General features: G+C 54.3%; 6 protein-coding genes across 6 annotated transcripts; 4 read left to right on the top strand and 2 right to left on the bottom strand.

The window, feature by feature from the left end:
- Positions 1-5: 5 nt before the first annotated feature.
- Positions 6-668, bottom strand: PODANS_6_1120 (uncharacterized protein; the record flags this gene model as incomplete). The annotated part of the gene is made up of 1 exon (XM_001910360.1): positions 6-668. A coding segment is annotated over one exon (663 nt), but the record flags the coding sequence as incomplete, so codon positions are not given.
- Positions 669-1879: 1211 nt separating this feature from the next.
- Positions 1880-3451, top strand: PODANS_6_1130 (uncharacterized protein; the record flags this gene model as incomplete). The annotated part of the gene is made up of 2 exons (XM_001910359.1): positions 1880-1910; positions 1965-3451. 2 exons carry the CDS (start codon positions 1880-1882, stop codon positions 3449-3451), a joined length of 1518 nt encoding a protein of 505 aa, XP_001910394.1.
- A 2364-nt stretch (positions 3452-5815) lies between these two features.
- On the top strand, positions 5816-6337 carry PODANS_6_1140 (uncharacterized protein; the record flags this gene model as incomplete). Its single annotated transcript, XM_001910358.1, has 1 exon — positions 5816-6337. The coding sequence occupies one exon, from the start codon at positions 5816-5818 to the stop codon at positions 6335-6337; it is 522 nt and encodes a 173-aa protein (XP_001910393.1).
- A 62-nt stretch (positions 6338-6399) lies between these two features.
- On the top strand, positions 6400-8184 carry PODANS_6_1150 (uncharacterized protein; the record flags this gene model as incomplete). Its single annotated transcript, XM_001910357.1, has 2 exons — positions 6400-6905; positions 7023-8184. The coding sequence occupies 2 exons, from the start codon at positions 6400-6402 to the stop codon at positions 8182-8184; spliced, it is 1668 nt and encodes a 555-aa protein (XP_001910392.1).
- Positions 8185-9223: 1039 nt separating this feature from the next.
- Positions 9224-11827, bottom strand: PODANS_6_1160 (uncharacterized protein; the record flags this gene model as incomplete). The annotated part of the gene is made up of 3 exons (XM_001910356.1): positions 9224-11494; positions 11580-11649; positions 11733-11827. 3 exons carry the CDS (start codon positions 11825-11827, stop codon positions 9224-9226), a joined length of 2436 nt encoding a protein of 811 aa, XP_001910391.1.
- Positions 11828-14079: 2252 nt separating this feature from the next.
- PODANS_6_1170 (uncharacterized protein) lies at positions 14080-14355 on the top strand (the record flags this gene model as incomplete). Its single annotated transcript, XM_001910355.1, has 1 exon — positions 14080-14355. The coding sequence occupies one exon, from the start codon at positions 14080-14082 to the stop codon at positions 14353-14355; it is 276 nt and encodes a 91-aa protein (XP_001910390.1).
- Positions 14356-15684: the final 1329 nt, after the last annotated feature.

The raw sequence follows: 15684 nt of genomic DNA, 5'->3' as shown, positions 1-15684 counted from the left end.
TTTCCGTCATCGTATGTCGTGCTGCTGCTCAAACTTGGTTCGGGGACAGCAGCAATCGCAGTGACGACTATGACATCGGTGGTTGAGGGTAGGACTGAAGTTGGTGTCGCTGTTGACGAGCTCAAAAAGGACGAGATCGACACCAGTGTTGACGTCAAGTGTGAGGGTTCGATGGGTAGCACTGGTTGGGCCGACGATGTCGGGAGAGGATGAGCCGTGCTAGTTGCAGGCGTGGATGTGGGCTCGATATTGACAATCTGAACCGTTTTCGTCACGACGACAGTGTCTGTGATACGATTTGTGACTGCGGGCGACGTCATAAAAACTGTTTGAACAGCTGTCTTGGTAGGAGGCGTCTGTACCACGGTGATGGTCACGGGGTTCGGGGCGGGCTGATTGCCGGTACCGGACCCCCCTGAGCCCCCTGAACCACCGGGGCCGGAAGTGCCGGGGCTGCCAGCGCCGATCCCTCCTCCTGGGGACCCTCCCGGAGACCCACCCGGAGTCGTGCCGGAACCTCCTCCATCGATATTGACTACCGCATAGGTCGCCCTGGGCTCTAGGGCTGCTGGTTGTTGCAACGGCGACTCATGGAGCGGCAGAGAGAAACAAGGAAGAAAGAGAGCGTAGGATGCTGAAAGAAATAGAGTTGCTCGGTTGGAATGCATCTTGAAGGCACTGATGTGTCTGATGTGTCAAGATGCAAATGGCCGAAGGCAAGGCGCACAGCAGCCAGAGCGAGATGCTGGAAAGCTGCAGCAGACAGGAATGCGTTTCAAGGAACGGCAGACAGTAGAGAAGGAGAGAAGCGGAACAAACCTGAGAAAGCACTCATGGTGCAGGATTATTTAGTTGAGGAAAGGCCATGATAATTCAGATGGCTGGCTTCAGTCACAGTCACAGGCTCTTGTGTGCTGAAAGAGAAAGTGTTTTGGGCGACGGGGAGTGCTTGATTTGGAAATTGAGGAGGTTGAAGCTCCACCCCTGCATTGCCCCACCTAACCCGCCCGCTCGGGAGCGCTAACGTACCCCTCCACGACCACACACCCCCAGCCACCTTTGATGGGCAGGGGAGGAAGAGAAAAGATGAGATGAAAAGTCTTATCGAGGAGCAGAGACTGTCACTGACTGTGTGAAACTAGTTTTAGATGTGGGCTGCTTTTGTACTCCATACCGAGACAATAGTATTGTCAGACTGGAGAGAGAGAGAGAGAGAGAGAGAGAGTGAGAGGTGCCGACGACACCCGGGGGAGGCTGGTATTGAGTGTGACAAACGGGATTCGGGTGTGGCGCAGATGCCGCTCGGGGTACAGATGGAGGGGCAACCCTAACAAGAGTTCCAAGGTTGGACATTTTCACTTTTTGGCTGTCACTGTCCAGACCACGCGAGCGAGGAGTAGCAATTAGGCACAATCTGCTAACATTGCATCGCGAGGCAGCGCTTCTTTATAGCCGTCTACATGGTGGCCGAAGCTCGGGAAGATGTTCGTTGGGCTGAGCCGCTTGGCAACCAGCAAGCTGCTGCTGAGCCACACATTGACGCAATAGTTCTGGGCAGGCTCTCAGCAGTTCATGGCTGTGCGATGCGGGGTGAGGGGCAGAGAGGCTCAGAGGCAGCCGGGCCTGGTGCCTCGCGCTGATGGCCATTGATCTGCAGGTCACATCTAGTTTGGGAGATAGGTATGTAGAATATAGTATATAACCATGGATAAGCAACCATTCTCCTGTTCCTGTCCTTCCTTCCACTTGCATCCACCTTGAAAATTTGTTGCTTCTTGGCTGCTCCTCTGCTGCCAACCACCTAACCGCTACCCTCTACGAATCCATTTCTTGTTTGCCAGAGCCAACAAAGATCTCGCGCATTTGCAAACAAGGACAAATGTCTTACTCAGGATACCCTCCGTACGGCCGTAAGTTCGAGACTGACTCCCAGAGCATCATGGCGCATTACTCACGAAACCAAGAACCCCCTCCGCAACAAGGGGGTTACTACCAGCAACCACCGCCCGGCCAGCAATACGGCGCTCCTCCTCCTCAAGGCCAGTACTATCAACAGCCCCCTCCCCAGGGCTACGGACAGCCTCCCCCGCCTCAACCATACGGTGCCCCCTCGCCCCAGCCATATGGCGCGCCATCACCACAACCATACGGCGCTCCCCCACCCGCCCAGCCATACGGTGCTCCTCCACCTGCCCAACCGTACGGCGCTCCTCCCCCGGGCCAACCGTACGGCGCTCCTCCTCCGCAACCGTACGGCGCGCCCTCCCCGGCTCACCAATACCCTGCTCAAGGTGCTTACGGCGCTCCTCCTCCCCAGCAAGGATACGGTCAACCCCCACCACCTCAAGGCGCTTACGGTCAACCTCCTGCCCAGTACACACAGTACGGCCACCAATATCCCCCGACACCTGCCTCGCCAGGCTATGGCCCCCCTCAAATCATCGCTTGGAGCCCCGATGCCGACGCTCAGGGCTTGCGGGCCGCCATGAAGGGCTTTGGCACAGATGAAAGAGCTCTAATCCGCATCCTCGCCAACAAGGATCCCCACCAGATCCGCACCCTCCGCGACGCCTACAGCCGAATCCACCGTCGCGATCTCGAAAAGGACATCAAGAGTGAAGTTTCCGGTTGGTTCGAGACGGGCCTCATCTCCATCGTCCGCGGCCCTCTCCTTCACGATGTCCACCTTTTGCGCGATGCCATGGCTGGTATTGGCACAAAGGAGGCGGTTCTGAACGATGTCTTGCTTGGCAGGTCAAACGCCGATATGAACGCCATCAAGAGTGAATATCACCGCGTGTTTAGAAGGCGTCTTGAGGATGATGTCAAGGGTGATTTGAGCATGAAGACGGAGAGGCATTTCATGATTGTGCTGGGGGCGACGAGGGCGGAGGACTCGGCGCCGGTGGTGAAGATGGAGATTGATAGGGATGTGAATGATCTTTATAATGCGACCGAGGGCAAGGTCGGGACGGATGAGATGAAGGTGTGCAGTATTTTGAGCACGAGGAACGACAACCAGATTCGGGCTATTGCGTATGAGTACCAGCAGAAGTATGCTAGGAGTTTGGAGGATGTTATTCGCAGGGTAAGTTTTGCCATACCATATGTTCTTGTTTTTTTTTTTTTTTTTTTTGGTTGTTTACTGACGTCAATATTGCAGGAATTCTCTGGACACATGGAAGATGCTCTTCTTTTCCAGCTTCGGCAGGGACTCGACAAGTACATGCATCATGCTGCGCTCCTTGAGGATGCTATGGCTGGCGCTGGGACCAAGGACCACCTTTTGACCAGCCGCATTATCAGATATCACTGGGACCGCACTCACATGCAGAACGTGCGCGGTGCCTACGAGAAGAGATATCACAGAAGTCTCGTTAGCAGAGTCAGGGGTGAAACCAGTGGTGATTATGAGAGGCTGTTGCTCGCCTGTCTTGGCGAGGCTGTTTAAGCGTAGTCGGGCGGTTTACTTATTTTCTAGCCAGACATGTAATGATACCAATTTGCTATTTTATACCCTCAATATGCATGAGCTCAGCGTTGGCGCATGACGGGCTTTAAGCACAACCTCAATACTATTTTGTCGGTGGCTTTTCCAGAGTGAGAACAAACGGGAATAGCTAACGAAAAGATGTCACAATATTGGCTGTGCCATGAAAGCGAACAGACTGCATAATGACGATGGGTACATGCATATACCACCAACGCAGACATGTAACCCCAATAGTACCTCCCCACCAGATGATCTCGAAGGACCCTTCTCAACGGCAGAGTACTCCTGACCCCTAGACTCGAGCTATGACAAAGCCAGAATTGATGCAACCTGTCACAGCTCTCCCGTGGGATTACTCTCAGCGTTTTGTGTTTCAGCATATGAGACGGGTACAATTTGACACAGATTGCGGGTAAATCTACGATGATGGTTGAAATATTTTTTTTGTTAGGTAAGCCCGAGTCGCTTGGGGGTGACAACATGAAGCTGAGCTCAAAGCCGAAGCATTGCAGCAAGACGAGAGGAGGGAGGAAAAAAAAAGCAACAATACATGATATGATGACTTGGATACAAGGAATGGATCATGATGTTTTAAGCAAACGCGTGAGACGACGGGATCCCTGGACGCAATTGATGGTTGAAGTGGAACCGTGGGAAAAAGTTTGTGTGTTGCCCGTGCACGGCCAGGGCTCCAAGTAGCGTTATGTACTGGTTAGCAAATATAATTCTCGCCGGAAGCTAGCTGGATTGGCTGTACAAAGTTAATTAAGTTGTTAATTATCTATTAAACACGATGGGCCTCCCCTTTTAACCGAAGGAAGCTACTCTCAAACGAGGGAAAAACTTTTCTTGATTAAAGCAAAGGGGACGGCCATAGCGCCCCCCTCAGTAACGTTTTACTTTTAACCTGCGGTCCGCCAGACATCACCACCACACACCATCACCATCACCATCCTCCCTTCTCTGCTTCACAATTTTTGGTTGGCAGTGTGACACATTGCACAGTACCGAGGTCTCTCTCTCTCTCTCTCTCTCTCTCTCTGTGTGTGTGTGTGTGTTGCTGAGCAGCAGCACTGCGGGTACCTCTGCCGCGTCCAAGCCCGTCCTGCACTTTACAGCAATTGGCTGGAAGCTCAAACTCGATGCAGATCTAGACAGCCAAGAAACATCACTGAGCTGCATCTGTGAAGGGTGGAAGGTCCTAGGGTCATGAAGGAGCATTTTGGATGCTTTCGGCTCGCAACACAGTTACATGAAAGCCACTTGCAGCAACCACAGAACCAGGAAGCCACAGCCAAACAGACAGTAAAAACCATGGAGGCTCATGGACAAGAACCATCAGCAGCAGCAGCAGCGGCAGTGACAAGCTCACCGTCCACGGGGCAACACGAAAATCCGCCGGCAGAGTCCAGTCCGGTGGTCCCCAGTATCCAGCAACAAACACCGTCACGGACGACTAAAAATGCCGTGCCCGTGGTCGGTGCTCAACCGGCCAGTTCGGAGACGCGTTCCGAAAACCCCTTCTCCCATCCCCGGGAACCAGGAACAGTAAATGGGCTTGTGGCCTCGATATCAGAGGCCATCGGCCGGCCTGGAAGTAGTGTGAACGAGCCACCAGTGGTAAAGCCGGACGGTGAGGAGGTTCAAACCTCCACAACAGCTCCAGCGCCGGCGCCAGCACCAGCACCAGCACCAGCACCAGCGCCAGCACCAGCACCAGCACCAGCAACAGCACCAGCAACAGCACCACCAGTCCTCTCATCAGCCCCTCCACCTGCGGCCCCAGCTCCAGCTCCAGCTCCAGCCCCAGCTTCCGTCTCAGTGCCTGCCCAAGGTCCCGCTCCCACCGGCCCGGCCCCACAACTTCCACCTCCGCAACAACCCTCGCAACAGCAACATTCTCAGCCTCCACCACCGCAACAACAACCACTGCCACCACCAAGACCGACTCCGGCAGCATAAAATCATCACCCGGCCCCGTTCCTGCCTTCGCAACCTCTTGCGCATCCTGGGCAAGCGCAGCCGCCATCGCATCAAGCGCACCTTGTGCACCCACCCCAATTTCACCCTTCAGTGCGTGCCGTATCTCCACAAACGCGTGAACAAATTCCTCCGCCGCCGCCGCCACAACCACTACAGTCGCAACCTCAGTCGCAACCCCAACATTGGCACCGTTGGACCGCGCCCAGCCATCCACCACCATCTGCCCATCACCCACCGGCAGTTCACCACGCGCACCAGCAGCCCCAGCACCATCACCAGCCACAGCCCCATCATTATCCCCAGCATACTTTGCCATCGCAGCCGCTTCCCCGGCGGTCCATGACTGACCGGCCCGTGATCATGGACCCGCCTGCTCGGAGGACCAGCCATATGCCGGCGCAAACCTCAGGAGGCTTCCCGTCGCCGACGCTGGACCATGCCAGCGCCAACCCCAAGTTTGTGGACGACTGCACGCGCATGACTTATGCGATCCAGCAGAGTCTTCCCGAGGCCGTCCGACGCATTGTGCGGGACCACTGGGAAAAGTGCCTGTTGGGCACAGAGTTTCATCAAGCTTTCATCGTAAGTTGCATATCTCATATTAATTACCCTCTTTATGTCTCGGTATTTCCACACTTTACCCGCATTCATTCATCTATTCTTTTGACGCGCCCCCATCCCGAGCATCCATGCCCTCGCCCTCGCCTCTTGTCCTCGCGCTTGCTCCCTGTAATGGGCAGAGTTGCTCTTGCCGGTGGGGAGCTGTGGAAAGATACTCTGGTCAGTTGCAGGGCAAGAGTGGATGGCTTGCTTGTTCTTTGCCTGCCACCAGCTGCTTTCTTTATACCCTCGTATCTATGATACGTCTCATTCTACCTTTGATCTGATTTTCATCTCACCTCCCTCCTCCCTCTCACACAGCCATGCCCGAATCGCCATACCGTCCTCCGCCCGGCTCGACCATTGTCCCGACTTCGCATAACAAATGTGGTCCGGTGCCGTTCCCACTAACAGCTCAACAGCTCAATGCTTCTATTCATCATGCGGTCCCGTCCGTCACACAACGTGCCGTCCGCGACTTTGGAGCCAAGATGGTGGCCGACTCCATTGTCGACATCATGAACCACTTTACTACCGCGGATATCGACAAGGTCGCCGACATGATTATCGACAAGGCCAGCGACAACTTCCTCGACAAATGTCTGGAAAAGCGACTTTTGACCATCGAGGCCGCTCCACTGACCAATGCTCTCGCGAAAGCTGAACGGCTGGGGTATGAGCTGGGCGATGTGATCCCAGAACAACAACAGGGCCAAGCTCATCCGGCTGCCGCTGCTCCTAATGGCCACCAAGCTCACCCTACCCAACCGGCGGCTGGCTATCCTCCTGCTCCGTCTGCTCCCCCGTCGTCGCAACATCCAATGCTTCAGTGTGCTAGGTGCTTCCGTACTTTTGCTCAGACTTCGGCTTTTGAATATGTGAGTACATGCCGGTTTTGACAAAGAAATAGCGTGCTGACCTGCTATGTGTAGCACACTGCATACAGCATTTGCACTATATTACCACCCACCTCGGCTGGATTCAAGCACTCATGCCCATACTGCGGTCAGGGCTTCACAGAACTAGTAGATCTGAATGGCCACCTCAACGGTAGAGTTTGCGGTCATTTTGATACGGTCAAACTTCCTCGTGGGCCTGGTCGACCCCCAAGAGCTGCTCCCGTTCAGCATGCTAGCCCCGTACCGATTGCCTCATTGGCGCCAAACGGGACCCCTAACGCTTCCTTGTCAACTCCAGCGCGATCCCAGCTCGTGAATCGCGCATTGGCAGGAACGCCGACAGCCTCACCCATCCCGGGCGATCCATATGCTCACCTCACACCTGAACAATTCCAAGCGATGAACGAGGAGCTTCACGAGGCCGAGATCAAATACCGACCAAGATTTGCCGAGGCGGAAGCCATCCCTGATGAAAACGAAAGACGCCTGAGAGTCGAGGGTCTCAGGAACAGCTTCGGCACCAAGCAATCGATGATCCGGAAGAAGTACGGAGTCAGGCTGCGTGAACGACGCACCAAGGCGGAGATTCAGGCTGAGAGGGAGCGTCTGGGCATCAAGCAGGCTGAAAAGGACCAAGCGAGGGCGTCCATGGGGCCTGCTGGCAAGACAGAGGATAGGCCAGTGGTCATTAGCGATGTCCCTGTGCCTGTTGTTCCGCCTATGCCTGTTGGGCCACCGGCAGCTGGGTGGGTGGCTGCCAATACGCCAAGGCCAAATCCTGGTGCTGCCGAGGAGGAGGAGCACGATGCGAAGAGGAGGAGGACGGACACGAATGGGGGGTATCAGACGCCCTATAGGACTGGGGTGGAGGATACACCCACCCGCAAGGTCTCGGCCAGCTTTGATGGGGCAGGTGGTTCAGGTGTTCAGAACACCGGCAATCCTTATCCCGCGCTTGGAAAACCCCCCAATCACGCCGACCTCGCAGCGCAAGCCGCTGCCGCGACGGCTGCGCTGAATGGCCAGAATGGGAACAGCTCCAAGCAACCCATCGCTATCGACGATGGTGATGACGACTCGGACTCGTCGGGTGATGACGAGGATATCCCTTCTACGTTGCCCGCCCACGTGAGGAACAGCCTGGGGGCGTCGGCGGCTGGCAAGACGGGGAGTAGAGCTGGCTCCACGGCGTCGATGACTCCTGGATAACCTGACCATGGCCAACAAAGAAAACTATCTGTACCAAACTATTGTTTTACATATATTCCCTTTTTCTTGCTTCTTTTGCACATATATATACCTACTCAACCACGACCTTGCAAGCCTTTGATATAACACCCATCATCATCAACATCATCATCATCATCAGCTTTTCTTTTTCGCTACTCATTCTATATCTGGTCTGGCTTTTAAGTAGAAAGTTTGGGAAGGAAGGAAGAGGAAAAAGCAATGGGTGGGTGGTATAGGTTTATCAGAGGGTGAAAAAGGTTGGTTGGTTGGTTGATTGGTTGGTTGGTGTGGCTGGGGGTAGGTTATTTGTTCTCTTTTTTCATGCATGGCATAGCGTGGCAGGCAGGCGATAGGCGAGACAGGGTATTCTTTTTTTATTTTTTTTTATTTTTTACTTTTCCTGCAAAAGATGGGTATATTAATTGAGGAACTGTTCATACAAAAATCGACAAGACATCTTCATGAATGGCTGTTTGTGTTGCTCTATTTACTCTGGTAACTGGTTCCTGCCCTCTTTGCTTGGGTGTTCGGTCTTCTCAGACCTAGACAATCCATCTCAGTGGACTTACACACGTGTGCGCAGCAGGCCCCCCTTTCATACCTTCATTGTGTATGCTATTCACAACTGACATGACATCCTTTCCCCTGTACACAGACATCTACAGTTAACAATATGTATTTCTGTACACTTATATACGTGCTATCCTCCCCAATCAATCCCCATACACATACCCTTCTCCTCCCCCAGCCCACCCCCTTTTGATATCCTTTTATTTCTTTCCATATCACAACCCACCCCCCCCCCCCCCCCAAAATCCTTCCAAAACTAGCAAAACAGCCAAAGCAAGCTCAAGCTAAAATGAACAAATCAACGCCAAACATGCTGCTAACAATCCGTCTCCCCATCAAATAAATAACAAGTATCCATAACACCCATGACAAAACTCCTGCGCTAAAGATCCTGTCCCGTTCCAACAAAAACCCGTACCGCAATCCCCTCTCCCTCAAAAATACCATCCTAGTTCGTAACTCTCCTCACCCACAACCCCGTCGGCTCAAACTCGTTATCCCTATCCAGCCTCTTGTAAGCCCGGTGCAGCTTCAAGCCCAGTTCATACTCCTCCCTCTGCACCTCAGACAACTCCTGCTTCAGCGCCTCTACCTTCTTCTTTTCGATTTCCCTCTTTCTAATCACCTCCTCGCTGTTCATCAGCTTGTCCGTCGGCATCATCTCCGTCATCTGGGTAATGGACCTGTTGATGTTGATTCGCCTGTTTGCCAACGCTCTCAACTGGGCATTCAGCAACCCGACACGATCCTGGGCTTCACCCTCGGGTGGTGCTGGAGGGAGAGACTTGTTGATGTCTGAAGCACGAGAACTGGGGCGTTCAATGGCCTGCGCACGGGCAACAGCTGGGTTTACCATCCTCAACTGCTCCGTATGGGTGGTAAAAGGCGACGTCATGAACTGGTCGATCGGAGACGTCACCGGGCTGTTGTCAGAGGACGGGCCGATCTTGCCGCCGTGGTGGAGGCCGACTGGGAGTGAGGGGACAGGTGGCTGGTCCTCGTCAACTAGCTCGTCGCCGTCGTCCCGGGTTGTACCCGTGTGGCTGGTGGCGTATGTGGTTATGCTGAAGCGAGAGGGAGGCTGGACGTAGGTGTCGTTGTTGGCCGCTAGGGTAGCCGGCGGGGCAATATCAGGAATAGTGAGCGGGGAAGTGTGCAGTGGTCCTCGAGGTGGTTGCGAGTAGACAGAGGAGACCGAGTCTTGGTGTTGATGGTGAGTATGTACCGGAGGTGGCTTTCTGCGAATCACGTTGGACTCGTGCGGGCTGTTAAACTCGGGGCTGGGGAGTGCGGCCATGCTGGGGACGACATCCCTGGAGAGCTGTCTGGCAGCCATGGCTGGTGCATCCCCCCCGCTGAGCGGAGTGCTCGAAAGCGGCGGGCTCGGGTAGCTCTGCGCATTCTCTGAATGGAGGTAGGCCGTCGGGGGAGTCAGCTGGGACGGAGTGTGCACGACATTGTGCGACGTCTCCCGCAAGCCGGCCCTGACTGTGGACGTTTCAGTTGCGGGAGGGCTGATGGGTGGGGTTTGTCCTCGCCGTGGCACACCCCCTAGTGAGATGCCAGGCCTTGGTTTGTCTGCTTGTACTGGTGTAAGAGTTCTCCTGCTGCTCTTCTCGGGGATCCTCAGGGGTGCAACTTCAGGAGTGTCGTGGACGGGCTCAACGATGGCAGTTCGGCCGCTCGCACCTCGCCAACCAGGGCGGTTTGATGTGAAGGCGCCCGCAGCGGGATCTGTGTCATGCTGAGGCTCTCTCTCCCGGCCAGCAGCAGCCTTCTTGGCAATCCTCCGCACTCTGTCAGCGAAAGATGGAGGCGCTTGTGTAGGACTGGTCTGCGGGGATGCCCAGGCAGTTGCTGTAATTCCCAGACCTTGAGAACATTCGGCAGGAGGCCCTTGAGACGGCCGAGCACGGTCAGCCGCCGTCGGTTCACCTGTCAGCCGATTCCAGCGGGTTGGTTCTTGACGTGGTGGGTGGTCCCGATTAGTAGAGTTTGGCTCGCGCATGACGGTACCTGACTGCTTCCTCCGTTCCCTACGCATCATGGGAATACTGGTAGCACCACCGCCACGGCTGTTGGGAGCCCGGCGAGGCGACTGCCTGCCTGTCTCGGGGGTGGGCGTCTGCTCCCGTCTCGAGTGGTCATTCTGAGCACCGTTGTTGCGGAAAGCCGGGTGCTGCTGGAGAAGAGCTGCTGCGTGATCGTCCTCCTCTATTGGGGAGACATCGCCGGGCAAGAAGCGCTTCACGCCCTCAGAGTCGGGCTCCGGAGAACTTGGCGGGGAGATCTCCTCCGCCCCGCCGCCGCCGCCGCCGTAGCGGTAGCCGTACTTGGTAGCCACGGTTACTGTGTAGTTCGAGGCTGGCGGTGGTGCCTGTGCGTCTTGAGAATACACAGACGACGGTGGTCGGTAGGTGGAGGTGCGGACCTTGATTCGAGCTGGGTTGCGGGGAGGTGGCTCTTGTATTGCTGCGCGGGGAGCAGATGTCTCACTGCAGCACAACGTGACTCTGTTAGCAATGGGGAAGCGAAGTCGGATGCAGTCAGCTGCGGTGGATGGCAAGAGACTGGAATGAAGGAAGAAGTAATTGAAAATAGGTGTCCAGGTGAAGTCAAGCCGCCCGACTGGGTTCGTGTGTAGGTAAGCATGAGGCGCTGTAGTTGCCCAAAAAAAGCTCGCTGCAGCCGAGCCCACAAAACAGCAACACGGCAGGCACTCAGCAACTCGAATGTGACCCCCGCCTGACTTGGGTTGGAAGGAAGAGGGAGGTGAGATGATGGGAGAGCAAGCAGCAACTCACAGGTGAGACTCCAGAAATTCTCGAGGCGGCCGTGGGGGAGGCGGACCTCCCTTGATCGAGTAGCTGTACCCTCGGCTTTTTGGCGCATTATGGTTGCTGTATCCCAGACCTAATCTCAGCCCCTCCTCGTCCTGCTTTTGAGGGAGCTTCAACCTGTCCCACATCATAGGCATAGTATCTGATGTCCTTCCCACAGCCCCAGTTCTCCTCTTGAAATCCCTCTGCCTGGGCTGTTCTGTCCGTAGCATTTATTAATATCTCTGGCCTTCTCGCAACTGACGATTTCCGCGCTTTCGAATAAGCCAAGTTGGACTGCGGAGGTGGGGATGGCGGGATGCGGGCAAGGCCGCGTTAGATCGTCACAGCGTCGGTTTGACCAAGCCAGGGGTGCATGAGCCTTGATATCTCCAGGAATTAAGTAAAGACGGCGCTGTTGGTCTCCCGCTCGGGGTGAGAATTGGAACAGGACTTATTATGTGAGGTGAGATTGGAGGGTGTCGGGACCTTGATAAGTCTGGCACACACTTTCTTCAGATGCCGGGTATCGTTGTTGACAACACCAGATCTGTTTGAAAAGGTGCTGTGAAGGATCAGGTTATTGGCTGTGGCTGTTTTGATATCAACCGTTATTTCCACGTGGGACAGCTCACAGAACTTCTACAGCCAAGTCGATGTTTTGGTGTCTGTTTATGACCTGAGTGCGAGGATATCGGTCATTGGGTCAGAGCTGCCCTTCGCCGCCGCGGCGCGCACGGCACTGGGTCGTGTTCGGTGGTCCTCAGCGCGCAGCTTCGGGGCGTTGACGCGTGATTGGGGACGCCTCGAGATTTGTTGGTCTTGGTCACTTCTCGCTACTGCCGGGTGGTGTCGGTGAAGCGGCCGGATCCTGCAGTCCCAATTGCCTAGCCAAACCCAATGTCCAGAACGACGGGATGAAGTGTGAAGATATCTATGATCTCTCTTTCTCTCTCTCTCTTTTCAGTATCTAATTATTACCCTGTTGCCGATCATGGGAGCATCTCAACTCTTCAGCCGCTTATAAGATCCGTCAGATGGTGGTCCGCGCCTCGCCTCAGCATGCACGGCTGGGAAGCAGGCCTGCACAGGCCTTGGAAGAGAGGCAGATCGTGCAGGAAGCCGCCATGAGAACCCTTAAAAATTCCTGGCAGCGGTGCAGCAGCTGAAGAAGTAAGCTACCCTTGAAGTTGCAGTGGGGCGAGATGGTGCATCTCGTGACTCTGATTCAAAAAGGCTTTGATGTCTTTTCGGTGAAAATAATGATGTAGATACAGTGTGATAGTCTGGTGTGAATGCCGCTAGCATCTGATATTTTTGGAAGATGAGAGGGGCATATCTCTTGTTTCACTCTGAGGATCCACCCTGCACCCCTCCCGTCCCTCCTCCGAACACCTCGGAGCTTGTACGACTTCACATCATGAGCTCGAGCAGCGCCGCCTTCTCGCATCTGACGCTTGCCGAGCTCCTTCTCCAGATTTTGCTGACAACGGATGGGAAGAGGGTCTCTCAGACGGCGGTCGCTACCGACTGATCGCCAGGGCATAGCATCTGGGGGCCAGCTCAAACAGCTCTTTCTGCAACAACGACATCCCGTCCGGCATGAACTGTAAAAGTTGTAGACAGCATGGATGAACCTAGGAATGGTTCGAGCGAGTACATCAACAAAACTCCCGGAGAACCCAGACCGAGCGTGATGAGCAAGAGACCTTCTCATGCAGCAGCCCATTTCATGCGGGTTGGTCTTCCTGTCGCCAACCCTAACCCCACCCTTATCACTTACACGATAAGGACTTCTTCAATCAGACAACTCATCCAAAGAATCGCCCGTTTTCTCGTCAACATCTCGCTATGTCATTCCACATCGTCATTCCGGCCACTGGCCGAATCTTGCGCGACCCCATGGCGCAGTCTATGCATGTTTGCCAGCGCAGCAAGAACGGACAAAAATGGGCAACCATCTATCTCGTTGGTTCCTCACCATCTCCAACCCCATCCCACTTGTTGTCTCTTCCTTGGCCAAAGCTTCATTCCCAGCAGGGACCTTGTGTAGGCGTTGTATTTCCTCAACGGCGCAGTCAAAAAAACAACAGACAAGAGAAAATAAAACCCACTGAGCACCGACTCACCGCCATCTCGTCCAATCTATACTGCTTATGGTACCATATGCAACAGCAGCACTGCGGCACCGCCCATATGTCTCGAGCTTGAAACCAAGCAATGGTCACTTCCAGCTCACCCGCATTTGGCCATCGAGGGTTTCATTCTAGACGTGACATTCGAGAAAGGATCGGCAATCTAACCGCTATTCTGGAAACTCGCGTGGCTCACATCCTGAGACTATAACCTTTCAGCTTTGTAGCAACACCACTTCGGGTTGGGTTGGTGGGTGGGCTTGGTATGAGCCACGCACCGGTTCGAAAACTAACTGCTGCAGCATAGCGGCGCAGTCTCTTCACACCTTCAGGTTTCGGTATTCAGGGCAATGGGCTTCCCGCGGCGGATAAGATCGGCAAAACCAAAGTTGAAGCAACTATCGTCAGTTGAGCACCTGCATACAGGTACATATGAGGGGCCAGCTCCTGCTCTCCTGGTCTGCCGGTCCTATCGGAACCACGGGCTGTTGTGTCTTGAAGACTTGGCGAGTGACGATATGCCTCGACTTGGTGTGGTGGCAAAGGTTCTAGTGGCTACACAGCCGCAACGACGTCAGCTGGGAATGCAAACACGAAGTTGGAGGGAAGCAAAAAAACTATCGTGAGAGGGAGAAATTAGGGAATTTTTGATGCAGTTGGGGGGGGGTTTTGATTTCAGCTGGGGAGGATATGCTCTAACGAGATTGTGGATAGGAAGCTGAGGGGTATTGCGAGGTGTTGTTGCCCGTCACTTGATGGGCTATTGCAAGGTTGAACCAAGACACGACACAGGTGGGTTTATCTATGTGGGAAATGGTTGACTTTATCCACGTTGGTCAGTTCACTGTACAACTCAGAGCCCTTCTCTGGATATCAAACACCAGTCTCGCACCGGGCACAAAAATCTTAGCCCGGTGTCTATAGCACCCACCTATTCAATTCAATCCAGTAGCAACACAATCATGACACACCAAGGTGACTTGACGCAGATTATGATGCCGCCCACGCCTCAAGAGATGGTCAAAGATAACATGGGCCTCGATGAAACTCGGCAACCTTGCCTATTCAGACTTGAAAAACCAAACCTCTCACCCTTTTCTACATCAGAACAGCCCGTACCATATCGACGTTCCCCAGTTTGAAACAACCAACTCCAACCGCAACTGCACCTCCTGGTGACATGTGACGCAACGTTAACGACCCCCACCGACATCCCGGTTTTCCCTTCCAATACTTGACATGATTCCCAACCCCCTATGACCCCCAAAACTACCTGAGGAGTTTCTGGTGTCGGTAGAGCGGATGAGGGGTCTCGGTGGTGGGAAGGAGATGGACTTTGGTTTCTTTGGGAGGGACGGGTGGTGTGTTGTTGGGAGTTGGGTTTGTAGCTATATGTGGAGAGAGATGCAGGGATGAGGACGAGGGTGGTTGGTGTAATATCAAGTTGGTGGAAAGTCGAGATTGAGGTGTGATAGTGACATGGCAAGACAGGTTGGTCTTGTCTTGGGAGTGAGGGTGACGGTTGCTGCCCGGCGGGGTTCGGTTTTAGAATGGGAAGTGGGATATCAATGGTGATGTCGAAGACGGAGGCTGGAAAGGGGTGTTGGTTGGCTGTCTACGTCGGTGTTGTCGCCGGCCGCTTCCTGTCGTGGATAAAGGAGAGGTACTCTAGTCGGGCTGATATCCAAGTTGGAAGGACGTTGTAAAACCTTGCGAGCTGACCGCGCAGTCGCCAAGGAGGATCACTTAATCCAACTCACAAACACGGCAAGAACCACAGAGGCTACTCGGCAGTTGTGGGTACAAAAGTTGGAAAGCTCTTCAACCTTTGAGGCGATTTTCATCCGTACAAAGTCATCTTCATTCACTCCCCTCACTCTCTACAACCCCTTCCCCCTCTCCCCAACATCAACAACAGTAACACTAGTAACCGTATCCATCTTTATCCCCCCCCT

This window comes from Podospora anserina, chromosome 6 (assembly GCF_000226545.1).
Source record: "Podospora anserina S mat+ genomic DNA chromosome 6, supercontig 2".
Taxonomy (NCBI): Eukaryota; Fungi; Ascomycota; class Sordariomycetes; order Sordariales; family Podosporaceae; genus Podospora; species Podospora anserina.
The sequence above is the reverse complement of the archived record's forward strand: the minus strand, read 5'-3'. Positions and strand labels throughout refer to the sequence as shown.